This window comes from Zymoseptoria tritici, chromosome 3 (assembly GCF_000219625.1).
Source record: "Zymoseptoria tritici IPO323 chromosome 3, whole genome shotgun sequence".
In the NCBI taxonomy this organism is placed as follows: domain Eukaryota; kingdom Fungi; phylum Ascomycota; class Dothideomycetes; order Mycosphaerellales; family Mycosphaerellaceae; genus Zymoseptoria; species Zymoseptoria tritici.
Window position 1 is genome coordinate 2,226,326 of NC_018216.1, and position 16,318 is coordinate 2,242,643.

At 53.2% G+C, this 16,318-nt stretch overlaps 7 protein-coding genes across 7 annotated transcripts; 5 read left to right on the plus strand and 2 right to left on the minus strand.

The window, feature by feature from the left end:
- Positions 1 to 728: 728 nt before the first annotated feature.
- MYCGRDRAFT_80044 (uncharacterized protein) lies at positions 729 to 1,266 on the plus strand (the record flags this gene model as incomplete). The annotated part of the gene is made up of 1 exon (XM_003853874.1): positions 729 to 1,266. A coding segment is annotated over one exon (386 nt), but the record flags the coding sequence as incomplete, so codon positions are not given.
- MYCGRDRAFT_103805 (uncharacterized protein) lies at positions 1,250 to 1,909 on the plus strand (the record flags this gene model as incomplete). The annotated part of the gene is made up of 1 exon (XM_003853875.1): positions 1,250 to 1,909. One exon carries the CDS (start codon positions 1,352 to 1,354, stop codon positions 1,775 to 1,777), a length of 426 nt encoding a protein of 141 aa, XP_003853923.1.
- A 43-nt stretch (positions 1,910 to 1,952) lies between these two features.
- On the minus strand, positions 1,953 to 6,245 carry MYCGRDRAFT_38812 (uncharacterized protein; the record flags this gene model as incomplete). The annotated part of the gene is made up of 1 exon (XM_003854298.1): positions 1,953 to 6,245. One exon carries the CDS (start codon positions 6,243 to 6,245, stop codon positions 1,953 to 1,955), a length of 4,293 nt encoding a protein of 1,430 aa, XP_003854346.1.
- A 180-nt stretch (positions 6,246 to 6,425) lies between these two features.
- MYCGRDRAFT_70066 (uncharacterized protein) lies at positions 6,426 to 7,365 on the plus strand (the record flags this gene model as incomplete). Its single annotated transcript, XM_003853876.1, has 2 exons — positions 6,426 to 6,556; positions 6,621 to 7,365. 2 exons carry the CDS (start codon positions 6,446 to 6,448, stop codon positions 7,122 to 7,124), a joined length of 615 nt encoding a protein of 204 aa, XP_003853924.1.
- Positions 7,366 to 9,526: 2,161 nt separating this feature from the next.
- Positions 9,527 to 11,248, plus strand: CYP-51 (putative P450 monooxygenase; the record flags this gene model as incomplete). Its single annotated transcript, XM_003853877.1, has 5 exons — positions 9,527 to 9,759; positions 9,813 to 10,142; positions 10,193 to 10,525; positions 10,577 to 10,612; positions 10,668 to 11,248. The coding sequence occupies 5 exons, from the start codon at positions 9,558 to 9,560 to the stop codon at positions 11,246 to 11,248; spliced, it is 1,482 nt and encodes a 493-aa protein (XP_003853925.1).
- Positions 11,249 to 12,513: 1,265 nt separating this feature from the next.
- MYCGRDRAFT_91855 (uncharacterized protein) lies at positions 12,514 to 13,391 on the plus strand (the record flags this gene model as incomplete). The annotated part of the gene is made up of 3 exons (XM_003853878.1): positions 12,514 to 12,639; positions 12,691 to 12,853; positions 12,919 to 13,391. The coding sequence occupies 3 exons, from the start codon at positions 12,514 to 12,516 to the stop codon at positions 13,389 to 13,391; spliced, it is 762 nt and encodes a 253-aa protein (XP_003853926.1).
- Positions 13,392 to 14,365: 974 nt separating this feature from the next.
- MYCGRDRAFT_23284 (uncharacterized protein) lies at positions 14,366 to 15,663 on the minus strand (the record flags this gene model as incomplete). The annotated part of the gene is made up of 3 exons (XM_003854297.1): positions 14,366 to 15,162; positions 15,211 to 15,540; positions 15,591 to 15,663. Coding segments are annotated over 3 exons (1,200 nt in total), but the record flags the coding sequence as incomplete, so codon positions are not given.
- Between the last annotated feature and the right edge of the window lie 655 nt (positions 15,664 to 16,318).

Genomic DNA, 16,318 nt, shown 5'->3' on the forward strand with positions numbered 1-16,318 from the left:
CCAGCGGAGGAATCTTCGATGTTGTTATGCGGGCATTGCTGACCGCGGTAGATGAATCGTCCGTAGCAGCCTCGGTGGGTGTCCTGTTATAGTGCGAGGTTCCGGCGCAATTGCTGTGATGTCGGTGATTGCGCTTTGATGTGATCTGCGAGATGATGTCGCCGCAGCAATCCAACTTGGAAGTGAATGTTGAAGATTGTCAAGGATGTCACGTTAAACTTTCGGTTAGGTTCCTAGCGTGACTTCCGTCGCGTATTCTTTACCTCAACGCGTCTCCCAGCTTTCCCGACGACAGCAATACGACCACAATACACCATGGCCTACACAGCATCTCCCAACGCCAATGCTGGCGCGACTACGAACGATGAGTTGGATCAGTTGCTGGACATGGACAATGCCGTGGACGACTTCCTGAACGACATTGGAGCCCGCGCCGGCGAGCAGGGCAATACAAGAGCAACGGAACCGGCAGCACGCGATGAAGATCAGGAAGTTCAGGTGAAGAAAAAGCGGAATCCTGTTCCAAAATTGGACGAGAACCGGTAGGAAGCTCTCGCATAATCAAAGCATTGCACAGTGCTGACGGACACAGATTATTGTCCAATGCCGGTATTCCTAGACTCCGCAAGATCACGAAAACGAAGCTCAAGTTCCGCGGCAAGGGCTATGAATTCTCCGACATATCGAACCTTCTGAACACATATCAGCTATGGCTGGACGATCTCTATCCGCGAGCGAAGTTCCGAGATGCTCTGACAATGGTGGAAAAGGTTGGACACAGTAAGCGTATGCAAGTCACAAGAAGAGCATGGCTGGACGACACAAAGCCAAATCGGCAAGGCCTGGATCCAGACGTGCAAATGTCGGGTGCAAATGGAGAAGACAACACGGATGCGAATGGTCAGCGAGAGGAAAGCCCAATGTTCGGGGATAATGTAGGAGTCGGGCCTCGGGAAGATGAGCTGGATGCGTTGATGGCAGAGAGTGGAGGCAATACGGAACCAGGTCGCGATAACACACGGCCCGATCGGACAGACGGTTTGCGAGACGAGCCTGACGACGATGAGCTGGACGCTCTGCTCGCAGAGAATGATGCTGCTGCTGCTCCTCCCCAACCAGCAAAGACGCGAGGACCGTTTGCTGAGGATTCCGACGACGATGATCTGGACGCACTCATGGCGGAGCAAGAGAGCAATACCAGAGACACATCAAGTGTACAGGCGATTAAGCCTCCTGCTGAAGAAGATGACGATTTCGCAGACGATGAGGAAGCTATGGCGAGCATGGGTTGGTAGAAACATTTGCTCTTTCGCACCGGAGGCTTGCATCGCTTGGAGACGATTCACGGGACATGTGGTCTGAGCATGATTACAATATGATGGAAGACTCTCGGCTGGAGTTTCGGACAGATCCACATTGTCTGCAGTATCCGCGACATTGGCCGGAAGCCGTGTCACCACCCATCCGCTATGCCGGGAACTTAATCTCGGCTGTTTGGGCCCTTTGGGTGGTGGAAGATGCACGGAAGGTCGCGTGCACATTCGAAACAATGGTGGCATTGTGCTGGTTGTACAGCATGGACAAGGGTGGAGGACTGGGTCCGCCACGTGTGAACGGCGTGGGACTTTTGTGCTGCGTGAGGGTGACATGGGGCTTAGAATGCGTGCGTCGGAGGATTTCCTGCTCTCGGGTCAGATCTACAGCAGACCTCGTGGCAAACATCTGTTGTGCAATGCAGAGATGCTCAGCAAGTTTCCCGCATAGGGTCACTGGCTGAGGCATGAGCTTGTCAGCAGCAAGTCTTTCGTGAAGGGTGGTAATCGAGGCTTGCTTTTGGCAACCGAAGATCTGTTCGGTGCCTGATTGTACATATTCTGATAGTACTTTCTACACTTTTCACTCGCAAAAATGCAACATACTGCTCCAAATGCACAGTGCAGCTCTACCTTAGCTTACGATAGCTGAACTTCCGAATCGTCCGGTTCATCTCCATTTATTGCCAGGTCCTCACCATCGTCTTCTTCCTCGTCCTCCTCACCATCCTCGACTGGCAGCTCCTTCGTCTGAGCAGGCGGCGGCAACGCCCCACCTCCGGCCTTCAAAGCCTGGACTTTTGCTTTCGTCATTTCAAAAACATACTGTCCCAGATGCTCTACGCCCTCCATCGTTGTCGTACAAATGGCGGCTCCGTTGACCTGACCAGTCTCGTCGTCGGCGCGTCTCATTGTAGGGAACATCTCATTGGTGACGAGCTCCAATGTTTGACTCCGTGCAAAGAACGGCGCGAAAGCTTCCCTCAGCTCGAGCGAGGACTCGAAAACTTCCCTTCGGCCCAGCACGTATAGTCCCAATCGGGCACGACTCAGCGCGACGGTCAAGCGCCGGAGGTCGCGCAGGTAGCCGGGCGATGTAGTGCGAACAAGGGAGAGTATGATGTAATCGTTCTGCTCACCCTGGTACTTGTCGACAGTACCGACCCAACCGGGCAGACCGAAGAGTCGGTTTGTCTTGCAGCGATGGTCGAGGACGTTCTTGATCAGAGCGCGTTGACCAGCGTAGGCGGTGAGGATGCTAATCTTCTCGGCGGGATAGCCGAGGAGACGCATGAACTGGAAGAGAGCCACTGCATATTCGGCTTCCCCTAGATTTTGAAGAAAGTGCGGAGAGGGCTCGCTCTCTCCGGAGCCCTTGTAGTCTGGAACGTCGATGAATTGGTAGTCGTATCGGAAGCCAGCGTTGGCTGCGAGAAATTCGGGAGATGTCGAGGTGAAGGGAAGATCGACGAGTGATGGATACCGCCACTTGTAGAGAGCTGCAAGGGATGGGCGTGACCGACCTTGGGCATTCAAGGTGGTGTGAGGGACGCCCAGGCGAATGAGACGTTGGAAGAGGGACTGCTCCAAGTTTGCGTAGTCCTTGAGAGCCCTGTTCTGGATGACAGGCGAGTTCTGGAGGTGATCGCCGACGAGAACGATCCTTTGAATCTGCGACTCTGGCGCCTTTCCATCTTGTGTACGAGGAGCTTGAAGAACAAATGGCACAAAGTTCTCGACCTCCGTGACCTGCGCAGCTTCTTCCATGATCACATTGTCGTAGTGGAACCCGAGACCAGCGATCTCTTGTCGGCGCATAGCCGCGTGAGTCGATGTCATGGCAATGATTCGTGCCTCTTTGACGAGCAGATAGTTGGCTTTGTCTCGCTGAGCGCGGAGAATTTCGAATGGTCGAATGTCAGCAAGCTCGTCGAGGAGGCGGCGAATATGGTGCTCGCAGCCCTTCGCAATGTCAACCAACTTCTCGCGTCCGGCATCAGCTGGAAAAAGCGGTTGAGGTGCGTTGGCGAAGTAGTTGTGGAACGGGAACGCAACCACAATCTCCTCCACGCTTGACGGATCAGCGTTTGACACTTCCTCCCAGTATCGCTTCCATCGCGGCTGTACGTGGACCTGATCAAAGTACTCAGCCGTCTCACAACTGCTGCCATGAGCTCCAATGGCACCGATGCTGTCGGCAAGCCTCTGCACCTCCGCAAGGTTATAGCCTCCGCGTTCCAAGAAGGACTCGACTCGGCCCGCTTTGCTGAAGCTCGCCTCTGTCATCAATTCCTCCTCTCCATGGCCCAATCTTAGCAGATGCCGTTGATCAATGTCTAAAGCGACGATTTTCTGGAACAGCTGGTTGAGGGCTTGATTTGAGTGTGCAATCAGCAATGTCCTCTGCTGCGGAAAGTTGTGATATATGTTGCTGATGATCTGGGTCGCGACATCTGTCTTGCCGGTGCCAGGCGGTCCAACAATCATCGTCAGACCTGGCTGTGTACCAGAAGTGATGGCCTCGATTTGAGTCGGAGTGAATCGGACGTTATTGAGCCTTGGGGCGTCCATTGGGTATGGGCCAGTGTTTGCGGGCTGGTAGGTCGAGACCTTGAATGTTTCTGCAGTGGGCGCTGGCTCTGGTCCGTCAGGTTGATCGCGTCTTCTCTTTTTGCTCTTGGTGGGTGGTGGTGGCGGCTGGCTGTCCGTAGCTTCCAGAATATACGGAGGTGGGAAGATGCCATTCTGAGAAGCTTCAGGCTCTACCGTCTTCCCAGGAAGTGATTCAATCAAATGCTGCCAGTCCAAAAACGTGTCGCGGTAGTCAGCACTCTTGAGGCGGTTTGGTAAGCGCTTGTAAGAGGCAGATGATGGATCTCCATAGCCCAAAAACACTTCTTGCAGCCACGATGGTACCGGCGAGTCTGACAGAGCGAGCTGTTTCAAGCTCTCTAGGACTGGTCGGAAATTGTTCTCCCTAGCACGTCTCCGCACAATGACATTGATGTGCTCATACACCTCACCCTTGCCAGCGTCCGCTCGCGCTTTGTCCGTTTTGTACGAAGCTGCGTCCATTCGAAGTAGTAGCCGGCGTTGTCTCGGTCGCGACTGATCGTCGTTGCTCTGCACATGTTGGTTCTGTCTCAGAGGTCTCCCATTGTCGTCGAGAACGCTGATAACATCGGCGCATCGAATATCCTTCAGACCGATCGCTTCAGCTGGAGAGTGCTTTGAGCCGCCATTTGTCAATTTTGTCGAGGTCTCCTCAGGGTGCAAAGCCAAAAGAAAGACTGTGTCATCGGGCCGGAGACTTTCCCACTCTCTCCGTAAACCAGGTTGCAGTCTGCTTACGTCCAGAATGATTTCGACCTTGACCTCGGCCGGGGTTGTCTCGCCTACACGAGGTGGCAGAGCATCAACGACTGCAGGCTTGCTGATGGGAATGGCCATGCGGGAGAAGCCATCAAATCGTGTTACGCCTCCTCCTTTCCGTGGCTGTAATCGCTTGACGGTATCTTCAAGATGTTTTCGAATCTCGTAGAATGCCTCGTGACGATACAGAACGAATGAGCGCCAGAGGAAGTCGCCGATTGTGAGGTATTGTAGGTTTAGTTTGGGAATTGGGAGCGGTTCAGATGCATTGTGTCCGTCCGTACGCAGCATGGCGGGATGGTAAAGGACGGCCTCGCTGGGGAGGACTGGCAGATATCGCAATTCTTCCGTAAAGTATGGTCTTGCTTCGAGCGACGAGACAAGCGATTCGACCAGGAAGGCGCGATCGCGGACCAGCAGAGAAGATTCAGGATACTCCAAAGTTCGTAAGTCCATCTCCTGGCACAGCGCGATCAGCTCAGCATCGGCCAAGGCTTCCAGGTGGCCTTGGAGCTCTGCCCGTTGCGACAGAGCGCCGAAGTTTTGCAACACCAAGATCTTCAACTTCTCCGGCTGCAGCTTTTGCGCTGCCTTCTGCAGCCGCGATATTCTTGCATTCTGCTCTCCCTCATACTCCTGCCTGCCCAACTGTCGACCGGTCTGATCCTCAATTGGGAACAGACTATAGTGTTCGAGCAAAGTGTACATTTCCCTGAGACTTTCCTCGTCTTGGAAGACGGGCGACAGTTTGATGACCGTGAGCAGATTGAGATCATGCAGCAGTGTGTTCACATATCGTCTCGTCGGAAGTTGGCTTTGCAAATCGGCGAGCAACTCGAGTAAACGCTCGCAATACCGTGTGTTGTCCTGTCGCTGGTCTGCCGTGGCTTTCGTATTGTATAGCATGTCGAAGAAATTCAGCAGCAGAGCGTGCAACCAACTCCTTTCCAACCTCAATCTGGCCTGCCCTGCGCCGTCCGCGTTGTCAAACTTCTTCCCTGCCGCTCGCCACGCCTTTTGTAACTGCACGCTCTTTGCCAAACGCGCATCTCTTGAAGTTGCGCTGTGCAGGTTGTGCCAGATGCCAATTGAAACCAACGGAGCGCATTCCTTCCTCACAATGCCATGGTCCAGGCTTTGGAATGCGCCAACGACGAATGTGAGGAGATAAGTCCTCAGATTGGTCGCGACCGACGTGTCGATGCTGAGATGAATGACTCGCTGAAAGAAACTCGAGAAACCGTCCGGATTGGAAGTGAAGAGAGGCCAGACGGGGAGATGTTCCTGTCGCTTGGTGTTGGCCAGCAAACACAGCAATAAAACGTGTTGGTTGGAGGCATCGTCGGTGTATCCTGGCCAGAGGTATCGTTCGACGGTCTGCAGTTGTTCGAGGAGGAGGAGGGAGAATTGTGAGAATTGTTCGTCTTCAACGAGCTTCCACAGCTGGCCGAGTGTCTGTGGAAGCACCTTTGGAGGCGCGGATGAGGACAGCCATGTTTCGCGCGCGAGCTTCGCGATGTCGTTGTCGTCGGTGAGGTCGCTGATGCTCGGGCGCGACATGTTGTCGCAGTGGTGTTTTGACTGGAAGTGAAGGCATCGCTCTGGTAAAGTTTCGAGATTGTACTGGCAGGAGCGTCAGGAATATAGCTCGATATAGTCCGCCGTACACTTCCGACCTCCGCAGAACGGCATTGAACCTCACGCTTCGACCTCGACGTCTTCGTGTTTCCACCCCCGCACACCACAACCTTCCGCCCGCCATGGCGCAACAACAATACCCCAAGGAGACGCAGTCCGTCATCGAAGGGCCTGAATTGGGCCAGACGAGCAAACCATTCGTGCCCGCGAGGAGTCTCAACTCCGATTACCCAGTACGCCCTGCCGAGCAAAATGCAGCGGCCGCCTCCATCTACTGACCTCCCTCGCTCCCTACAGCTCATTGACTCCGATCCTCACTTCAAGCGCGTCGTCGGCTATGCTCGCGGCTCCGATTACCTCGCCGCTACCGCCTTCGCCGCATCAGGACCCGCACTCATGTACTGGTGGGAGCGCATCTCGCCCTCGGAGGTCGGCCGCGGCGGCTTCGCTCAGATTATGCGTCTTTCCGGATTCATCAGCGTCACCGCGGGCTTCATGCTCTTCTATAGCCGCTCGATCAACCGATTCTACGGCTTCAGCGAGAACCGCCGCGAGATTGAGATGGACATGCGGGAAATGACGGACCGAGTGAAGAAGGGCGAGCCACTGTACGGAAAGAGCACGCTCACAGAATACATGCAAGGTGCGGCGAGCAGGCAGAGCAGATATGCGGGCACATTTTCGCATGTCATGCCGTGGTTCAACTTTGTGAACCACAACCAGCATGGCGTGGATACTGCAAAATACTACAGGAACGCGGAGAGGGAGCTGGAGGCGGAGAGGAATGGAAAGAAGTTGTGAATAGCTGGGAGGTGATTGCAGACACACTGGCTGGGAGAGGGGAGTGGTTGTGTACAGTGCGGAGTTACAGGGCGCTGATGTGTGTGGAGTCCACGCAGCCAGAAGAGATGCTACTATGAAACCGCTGGATAAGCGTCGTAGCTCGTAGTATCGGGATGCATACTGAGACAACTCTACTGAACAATGCCTCGTTTAGTCATCGCGCAGATCAACAGCATACAAATGTATGCATCGTCCGCCGTTCTGTTTATCTACTCAGCTGCAACTCTACCTACCACATCGCTCCGGGCACTTCTCTACTCGAATGGGCTCGGCTCCAAGGCGATGATAGGACTTCTACCCTGTCTTTCGGCCTCGATCATTTCATAGGATGATGCTAAGCAGAGACAATCAAGTAGCCGCTCTGCGAATGCTCTCCCTGATGTGAACTTTACTCGACAGCCTGCATCCTCGTCTGCCACCTTGGATGTTCAATGCTGAGCAGAGACAGCAACAGTCTGATCGCCATGCTACCGGTTGCATGGGTTCCGACTGGGGCGCGGGGAGAGGACCTAGGGTGCTCAGTAGGCTTGACAGCATGGAGAGCATTACGGCGCTGGTTGTTATCTCTGCTCGGCACTGACCTGCCCGAGGCGCTACAAGAGAACGCAGGCGTTTTAGTGGAATTGACAGCAGGGAGAGCTTGACGGCGCAGTACGTCTTCTCGCTGCGGCGATGATCGATGTCAGCTGCTCGAAGTGCGAGCTGACAAGATCTTGTGCAGAGGAGTGCTAGGATGAGTGTCCATAGCCAGTACCTTAGTGCATTGAGCCTTGTCGAATACAAGTTTTATGCAGGTGATTCGAACAAAAGATACGTACCTGCCTCATCTTGGGAGTTGGGTGGCTTGGCGTCCGCGAAGTGAATGAACTATTACAAAACATTGCAGCATCTGAACGTTCGACCACAATCATTCTGCACAGCAGTCAGGTAGAGTCTTTCCTAGGTCTGTTTGAGCTGTGCGTACTGCAAAACAAAAAACATATGCCTCCTGACAGAGTTGAACTGGCTTCAGTGTGCGTTAGTACAGGCTAAGTGAGGAGTAGGAACGAAGATTTTACGTACCGACCTCGGCATGGTCTAGAGACGTCTCTGAGAGAAGATATCTTACTAGTGCCGCCTGCATTACTGTCAGTACACAGACAGGCATTGAGGGTTGTAGGGAGACGAACGCTCTACCAACTGAGCTAAGAAGGCTAATCAACGTCAAAGCTGATTGGTTGGCGGCAGTGCAGAATCTATCACTTATATTCCCTGTTTTATTGACCGCTTAAGGCAAAAAATCGTTCTTTTTGTAGAGCTGAACGTCGATCAGAGCTCAGAGTCTTTTGCGGTTCGGTTCGTTTCGAGACGTCAATTCTACGGACTACGAGGGAAGTGCTAATTCAGAATTGTTCGAGTGTTAAGCTGTCACATTTGCCAGCCGAGATCCGACGCAATGAGAAGGATAGACGAACCACGACCCCTGGCCCTGTTCGAAAAATACTTCGAGTCTTTGACTACCGCGCCACCTAATTGTCAACCTTCCATCAATTGGGCAACATAACAATACATGGTGTTCGAGAATGATGCTTGGAAGCACAATCGAGGACTTCAGCCAAAGGCCTCCCGCTCGGCGATGTAGGAGGTAAAATCTGGCACGCCAATCCTGCAGAGAAATCCACCTTCCTGCTGCACGTTACAAATCAGCGAAGGATCGTACGACCGCAACATTGTGATGGCCTCTGTCGCATCGGACGGAGTCCCGAGGGGAGCTGGCTTTCGTCCCTCAGGAACAATACTCGCGGTGCTACAACAGTTTGGTAAACCCTCCCACTCTGGAGACTGCAGACTGCAAGATCTCCTCGAAGCTTGGAAGACATACGAGCAGAATGTCGGTACTGCAATTGATCAAATCGGTCCTCCCGGCTCCCGCCTTCCTAGTCGGCTCTCGCAATGATTCTGATGCTCGTTGTTGCTCTCTCCCGGCAATGCATGTTGTTCGAGAATTATGCATGGAAGCACAACTAAAGACCGTCGGCAAAGAAATCCACCCACGACAATCACAAGGTACAACATAGCACGCCAACTCAGCAGATTACCAACATTGCCAACCAGCCCGCCATCTGATGGCTCCTTCGATTGACGGCCAATGAATGGGTGCTATTCAATGGGACAACCACGTCTGTGGAGCTCTTTGATGGTCCTCTGCACGCGGATCTGCAATGCACCATCATGGCACGGGGTTTCGGATGTTCTCGCACGCCCGCGCAGAACATGCAACTCCCTCGCCGTGTTCGCGTTATATCAGGTCTGCATGTCCACGCATGATGCAGCCTGCAACGACTTCCCTCGAAACCCAGACCTCACATAGCCACCATGACCGTGCTGCAATCTGACCAGGCCAGCTTCATTATGTCGCTACTGACGGATACAAGAGCAATTCTACTTCTATTGGTCGTTCTCCCTCTACTGATCATATCGTACCAAGTCATTTCTGACCCATTGCGTTCCATCCCGGGACCTCTCCTTGCAAGATTCACTAGACTTTGGGAACTGTACCAAGTCATCAAGGGAGACTTTGAGAAAACGAACATAAGGCTTCATCGAAAATATGGTAATGAAACCATCAGATGGCAAGCATGCTTTGCAACTGACGCATGCTCACAGGACCCGTGGTTCGCCTCGCTCCAGGTCGCTACAGCGTCGACGACGAGAGCGCCCTGAAGGTGATCTATGGTCTTGGCTCGGGATTTACGAAATCGTCCTTCTACACAGCTGCCCAGGATGTTGACCAGCATCGCATCAATCTGTTCGCAGAACGGGATCCTCAAGTACATTTGACCGCTCGACGCAAGGTGGCTTCATTGTACAGCATGAGCAATTTGCTGTCGTACGAGCCATTCGTCGACCAAATGAACGATCTCCTCTGTTCGAAATTGACTCTTCATGTCGAGAAAGGATCTCCTGTCAATATACCCACCTGGATGCAATACTACGGTGAGTCTGCAAGATTGAACCCACCAAAGCAAAGGCTGATCGACCTCCAGCGTTCGATGTCATCGGCGAAATGACCATTGGCAAGGCGTTTGGCATGATGGAAAGGGGCCACGACTCGATGGACATCCTCGATGCCATCGACGGAGGAATTAGACACGCCTCCAGATTTGGACTGTTTCCAGAGCTGCATGCTCCAACGATTCGTGCTATGAAGCGACTGGGTGTATCTTCAGATATGCAGGGTTTGACTGCGTTTATTGGAGCGCGCATCCAAGAACGTGCCGTCGGCAAGACCGAGTCCAATCGAGAGGACTTTCTCACCAAGACCATGAAACTCATCGATATGGGCTCAATAGATCTCTCGAACCAGTTTGGAGTGATAGGTAAGATCAAAAACGGCCTTTCTCATACCGTGACTGACACCCTGCTCATAGGCGCGAACATAGCGGCCGGTTCAGATACCACCGCTGGTAAGCTCAAAGGATTTCTATTGCTCACGTAGCTCCGAAGCTTACATGGTCACAGTGAGCCTGTCTGCAGTCATATACTACCTGCTCCGCGACCCTGCTTGCGCGCAGAAGCTTCGCAACGAAATCGACAGCTTTGACCGGGAGGGAAAGCTCTCCGCGCGTGCGACTTTCAAGGAAACTCAGGACATGCCATATCTCCAAGCTGTCATCAAGGAAGCTCTTCGCATGCATCCGGCTACTGGCCAAGTTCTGGATCGTGTCGTACCTCCGGGCGGCTCTCAAATCTGCGGCTACTTCTTCCCTGCAGGTACCTGTGTCGGAGCGAATGCCTGGACAGTGCACCGCAACCAAGGAATCTGGGGTTTGGACGCCGACAAATTCCGCCCAGAGCGCTGGCTGGAGTCGTCCAAAGAAGAACTCTCTCGCATGAACGAAGGCTACATGCCATTCGGACTGGGCTCCCGCACATGCATCGGCAAGAATATCAGCCTGCTGGAGATGTCCAAGGTCATCACTCAGCTGTACCGCAGGTTCGAGTTTGACTATCCGGATCCTGCTGCTCCGACCGACTGGAAGACGAACAATGTCTTCTTCGTCAAGCAAAGCTTTGCATGCAGGGTGAGCCCAAGGGTATGAGGGGCCGATACGAGGGCATGTCGGGGCAGTGGAGCACATGATGTTTTTGTCGATCGAGTTCAGTCCCTCATTGGTCGTTGCGTTGATTTAAAGGGTACTTACAGCGTGTGAACGCATCGGAGTAGCCACCGCTCCTTGCAATGTCAAGGGTATACCAAGGGCTCGAATCACTCGATTGGTCTGCTTCCTTGTTAACAGGCCACGTAACCTTAGACAAGGCTGGAACGGTGGCTACTCCGATGCGTACACATGCTGTACAATCTCACGCAGACACACTTTCTTCTCGAAGCTTTCGTATCGTTGAGGTACCCTGTTGCGCCGCGGTCAGGGAATGAGGCCGTTGCTCCAACTCAATTTCCGCCCCGTCCCCGGTCTTTGCATTTGAGTTTGTTCATGGTCGCCAGGTCTGTCTGTATGACAGACTGTGATTGCGTGGTGTGGCTTTCCAAGCATAGACCATGAAAATGCGGGCAGCAAAGTCGACCTTGTCGAGCGCTTTCTCATCGCTATCCCCGTTCGGTTCGTGCAGCTTCCCTTCGAACACTTTCCTTGCAACTCGAAACATGCTTATTCTGACGGCGCCGACAGTGTCAATCTCATCACCATTGAAGTCCAACTCAACATATCGCTTTGCTTCAAACACGTCACTTTCTACTCATCCTCTTCCAACGCAAGTTTGCGCACAATACGAGGGTATTACACTCAACATTCTGCACATCCCCTGTCGGATCCCTGCACGTCGTTTGGGGGAGTGACAAGCGCCTCGCCACAAGGTTCAGCAATCAATTCCAATTTGACCCCAGCATTGAACGCATAGGCCTGCCATGATGCAACCTTTCGATCGCGCCCCTGGGGCAAAGACCTATTTGCAAGGATCGCAACAAAACGAGGCGTCGGATATCGAGGATATCCTTGCCTGGTGCAGATGGACGACACTCCAATGCGTGCATCGCACGCTGAATGACGGCCTGTACGAATAGCGCTATCATACGAGTGATGCTAGAGTCCCTCCATGAATTTGTCCGCCGAGGTCCAGACTCCTGGTCAACAACGTCGTTTGGCTAGACGCTATGCCAGGTCAAGCAACATGTCGCTCCCAGTCCGCAGGGAGGATTCGGCAGCACGCGCCTACGAGCCATCGATCCATCGCAGAGCCCCTCACTCAGACCTCAATGGCCTGCATCCATAAAGTACCCGCGGTGTCCTCTCTATAGCCTGGAAACTTCCCGAAAACGAGCCGCATTCTTCCCTCCTATTCCCTCACCATGAAGCTCTGGGCAGCAACCACCGCTCTTCTGTTCTCATCATCTGTCGCGGCGGCACCACCCTCTGATATCGCGAAACGGGACATTGAGCGTCGACAACAATCAGCAACTCTTCAATACTGGGCGGTTCGTGCAACTCTTCCAGCCCGTTGACACACTCGCTGATGGACGAGACAGGGTGCCGTGCAATTCGGCCAAGCCATCACCGAAGTCCATGGATCGTTCAACGTGCCCAGAGTATCGCTGCCGCCCAATGCAGAGCGGGGCAAGACGTACAGCGGCTCCGCATGGGTCGGCATCGATGATGCCCAAACCTGCAGCGAGCAGATTCTCCAGGCCGGTAAGGACTGCACAGTTGCACATCACGCTCCTCGGAGTGACCGCAGCTGAACTCGGCGAGGACAGGCATCGACTGGCGAATCAATGAGAACGGCGTTCAGTACTACGCCTGGTACCAATGGTGGCCTGCAAGGTCCGGCTATTGGCACGTCGCAATCCACCCGGGCGACCAAATTGACATACGTGTTGTAGCGTACAGCTCAACAAGCGGCAAAGTATGGTGGACGAACAAGAGCACAGGCCAATCTAGGTCGCACAGCTTTCAGAACGAGGCTCCCTTGTGCCAGGGGACCGCCGAGTGGATCGTCGAAGACTTCATCTTGAACGGTCGGGTTCCAATGGCGGCTTTCACGGACGTTCAATTCCACGGAGCGAGTTACAAGCATCAAGGTGGGCGAAAGGATGGTCTGGATGGAAGCACCGTCGTGAACATGGTCCAGCAGGAAGGGGTCATCGTTGAGAGTCAGCTGACTGGGCCCAACAGCGTGGGATGTCATTACGAGGGAGGTCAAGGTGGTGGGCAAGGACAAGGAGTATAGGGACGGTGAAACGAAAAATGGGTCTGTCATGCTGCTTTGGCTTTGCTTTCCATCTTTTCGTATACCAATTGCTTTTATTGCGTCGCCTCCAAGAGCGAAAGACATGGTCTTTTGGCACCTGAGCCTTTTCAATAATTTCACTGTGTCTCGAGATCTCCGCTGACGATGGTCTTCTGATCCTGCGCTGACCATGCTCTATGCAAGATTGTCAAGTAAGAATCAAAGACAAGAGCGCTCATGCCCGCTTCCTGCTCAAGGAAACCGACTGATGAGCTCCGTAGATGTTGCTTTGAATCTGCCCTCTCCGTGATCCTCTGCCGCATCATTCCTGTTTCCGCTTGTCGATGCGGGTGGTATGGCTATTGGTATTGTGGCTGCGTAGCAACTCAAGACTGCTTCCTTGATCGGTAGGGATTGAAAATGCGATGAAAGAGCCCAAGGACTCTCGAGAAGCCAAGCGTCTCTGCGACGAATTTAAGCGTTGCTGCTGACACGATCGCATAGGACATTTTCGTAGTGCCGAGTTGTTGCCCGAAATAGCGAGCGGCAAGAACAAATTGTGGGTTTTCCTTCGTATGTTGAGTATGTGGTTGATGCTGATGCTAGTTATTACGTAGGTAACACGAATATGAGGTCAGTCGCTAGATCTGACAATGTGTCTAGGCGAGGAATGAATGTATGCTCGGAGCCGTCATGTGCTCACGTTAGTCTTCGAAGACCTCCCGTCAGTTATCTCTAGTTGACGATGTATCTCAGCAATACCATCATTATCGGCCGGCCTCCAGAAAATATCTAGGTCATCCGGGACAGCCCCTTCGCAAAGACATCCTGCATGTCAATAATGCAGGCATCGCATCCGGTTCAGGGTCACTCTATTTCTTCAGTTCAGTCTTCTGTTCAGTCTTCCCAGATACGCTCCTCCATGCTCTGTGACACAAACCGCTTTGGTCAGGCCGCGTCAGATCCACGGTCGCCAGGGCCACAACGGTGACAGGCACTCCTAGGACAAAGAACAGCCAGATTGTCTGCGTAGCATTGAAGAAGTCGGGCGACATGCTCAAAAAACTGGCCGTGAAGCTTAATGGAATGAAGATGGCGGCGAGGACGGTAAGGCGAGCCAGCTCCCTGTTCTGTTCGACGGCTTGGTGTGCTTCTTCGTTGGTAATGGCGTCCGTAACCATGGTCTGGACTCTGGTCATGCGCAGCTGAACGGCGGCCATTTGCTGCGCGACTTTTCGGAAATCCGGCCACAGACACATGAGAGGCGAAGATGATGGTAACAGTGGAGTCGAAGTAGGCGACCTATGCAGGGCACTATTTTGGCCCTCCTCAGTTTCAGGGAAAAGCCGCGCGACACTCTCCGATATCATATTCTTGTAGCAGCTCATGTTGCGATTCCATGGTGAGAGACGGTCGAGGAGCTTGTCGATCCTGTCGAGATTATTCTTGGCCCAGTGGGGTTTCACGATGGCCCAATCGATGTCGAAGAGCATCGCAGTCATGTACGTGAGAACCACGAGCCAGTCAGCGACTACCAAGCGGTACATCGGCAATGCGATTGATCGCGGATCCTCGTGCACGCGGGCAATGTCTTCAGGGGTCATACGTGTGCTCCAATAGATGATGTTCTCGTAGAGATTGTTTTGAGAGGGGCTGGTATGAGACTCGGAGTTGTTCCGCATCGACTCCATGGACGGTGTGTTGGTGAAAGGTCGGTATCCGTGCCAAAGAGGGCTTCCCGTCCCAACGGTGGGGTCGACAAGAAGGATGGCTGATGATCATCAGTGATGCTACAATGGGAAACGTCGCTGCAACATACCTGTGACTACACCATTAACCGTTTTCGGCTTGATCCATAGAGAGGTTTTCGCTCGGCTCAATGCAACACTGGCCCCTTCCTTTCCAAACAGAGTTCCCATGTGCAATTGTCGACTTCGATCACTGTCCAAACGGCGCAGGACATTGAAGTTTCCGCTGTCCTTCTCAGCCTGCGTGAATTCATCCTCTGTTTGGAAGTACCGCGGCCGTAGGTATTGCAGGTTGAAGTGCGTTCGATTGCGGGCATCTATCTCGAGACTGGGTAGCTCGGCCCATCGATCCCGAACGTTGTGAAAGAGGTAGTCGCTGATGTGAGAGAGGAAGAAAAGGGCTGTTTTTGCGTTAGTGGAAGCGCGAAGGTGATCAGAATGCAAGACTTACGATCCACGTCGTAGTGAGCCCCCAGTGTCTCGACGACGTCTCGCGACAAGTCTTCGACAATCAAAAGTCGCACTTGTGCCTGGGCGGCTGTCTGCGGAGTCTCTCCAAGACTGGCAAGCAAAGCGGATGAGTCTACAAATTTCTTCGTCCCCGATAACACATTGTTCGTGTAGTCGATCACGCAGACGTTGGTGCGGGCCGCCCGATCGTTTCTTTTCTTCGGAAACTTTTTGATGAACTTCCATTTGGGAGGTGCAGCGCTTACTTCCATCCAATGCGCCAGGTACTCCAGATGGCGCCAAGTTGGGTTTCCAGCGAGCTGCTTTACGTACTTGAGATATGGCGCTGGACTGTTCAACGACGGACCGCATTAGCAAAATTCCTCATCTTCCAGCTGATAGAACTATGTCTCCGACTCACTCTTTGATCTCCCACTCGTGCGCACACTTGGCTTCTTCATAGGCGTCGCCAATATAATGAGCATCTCCGCCTTCGTCTGTGTGAGGCTGAACCGCATCCTCGAAGTCGCGGATCTTGGCCATGGATTTATCCCCTTTGACCCTGAGTTCCGGTGTGGAGATGTCGAATTCTGCGTAGATGTCATTGTACAGCTCCTCGTTCGAGCTCTCTTGAGCTTTCTCATTTGATGCTTCGAGGTCTTGCGGTTTGCTTGATGGGTGATCCGGAGGACTTTGCGCTGATGAATTGTTTCCCATTGGAGCACAGTG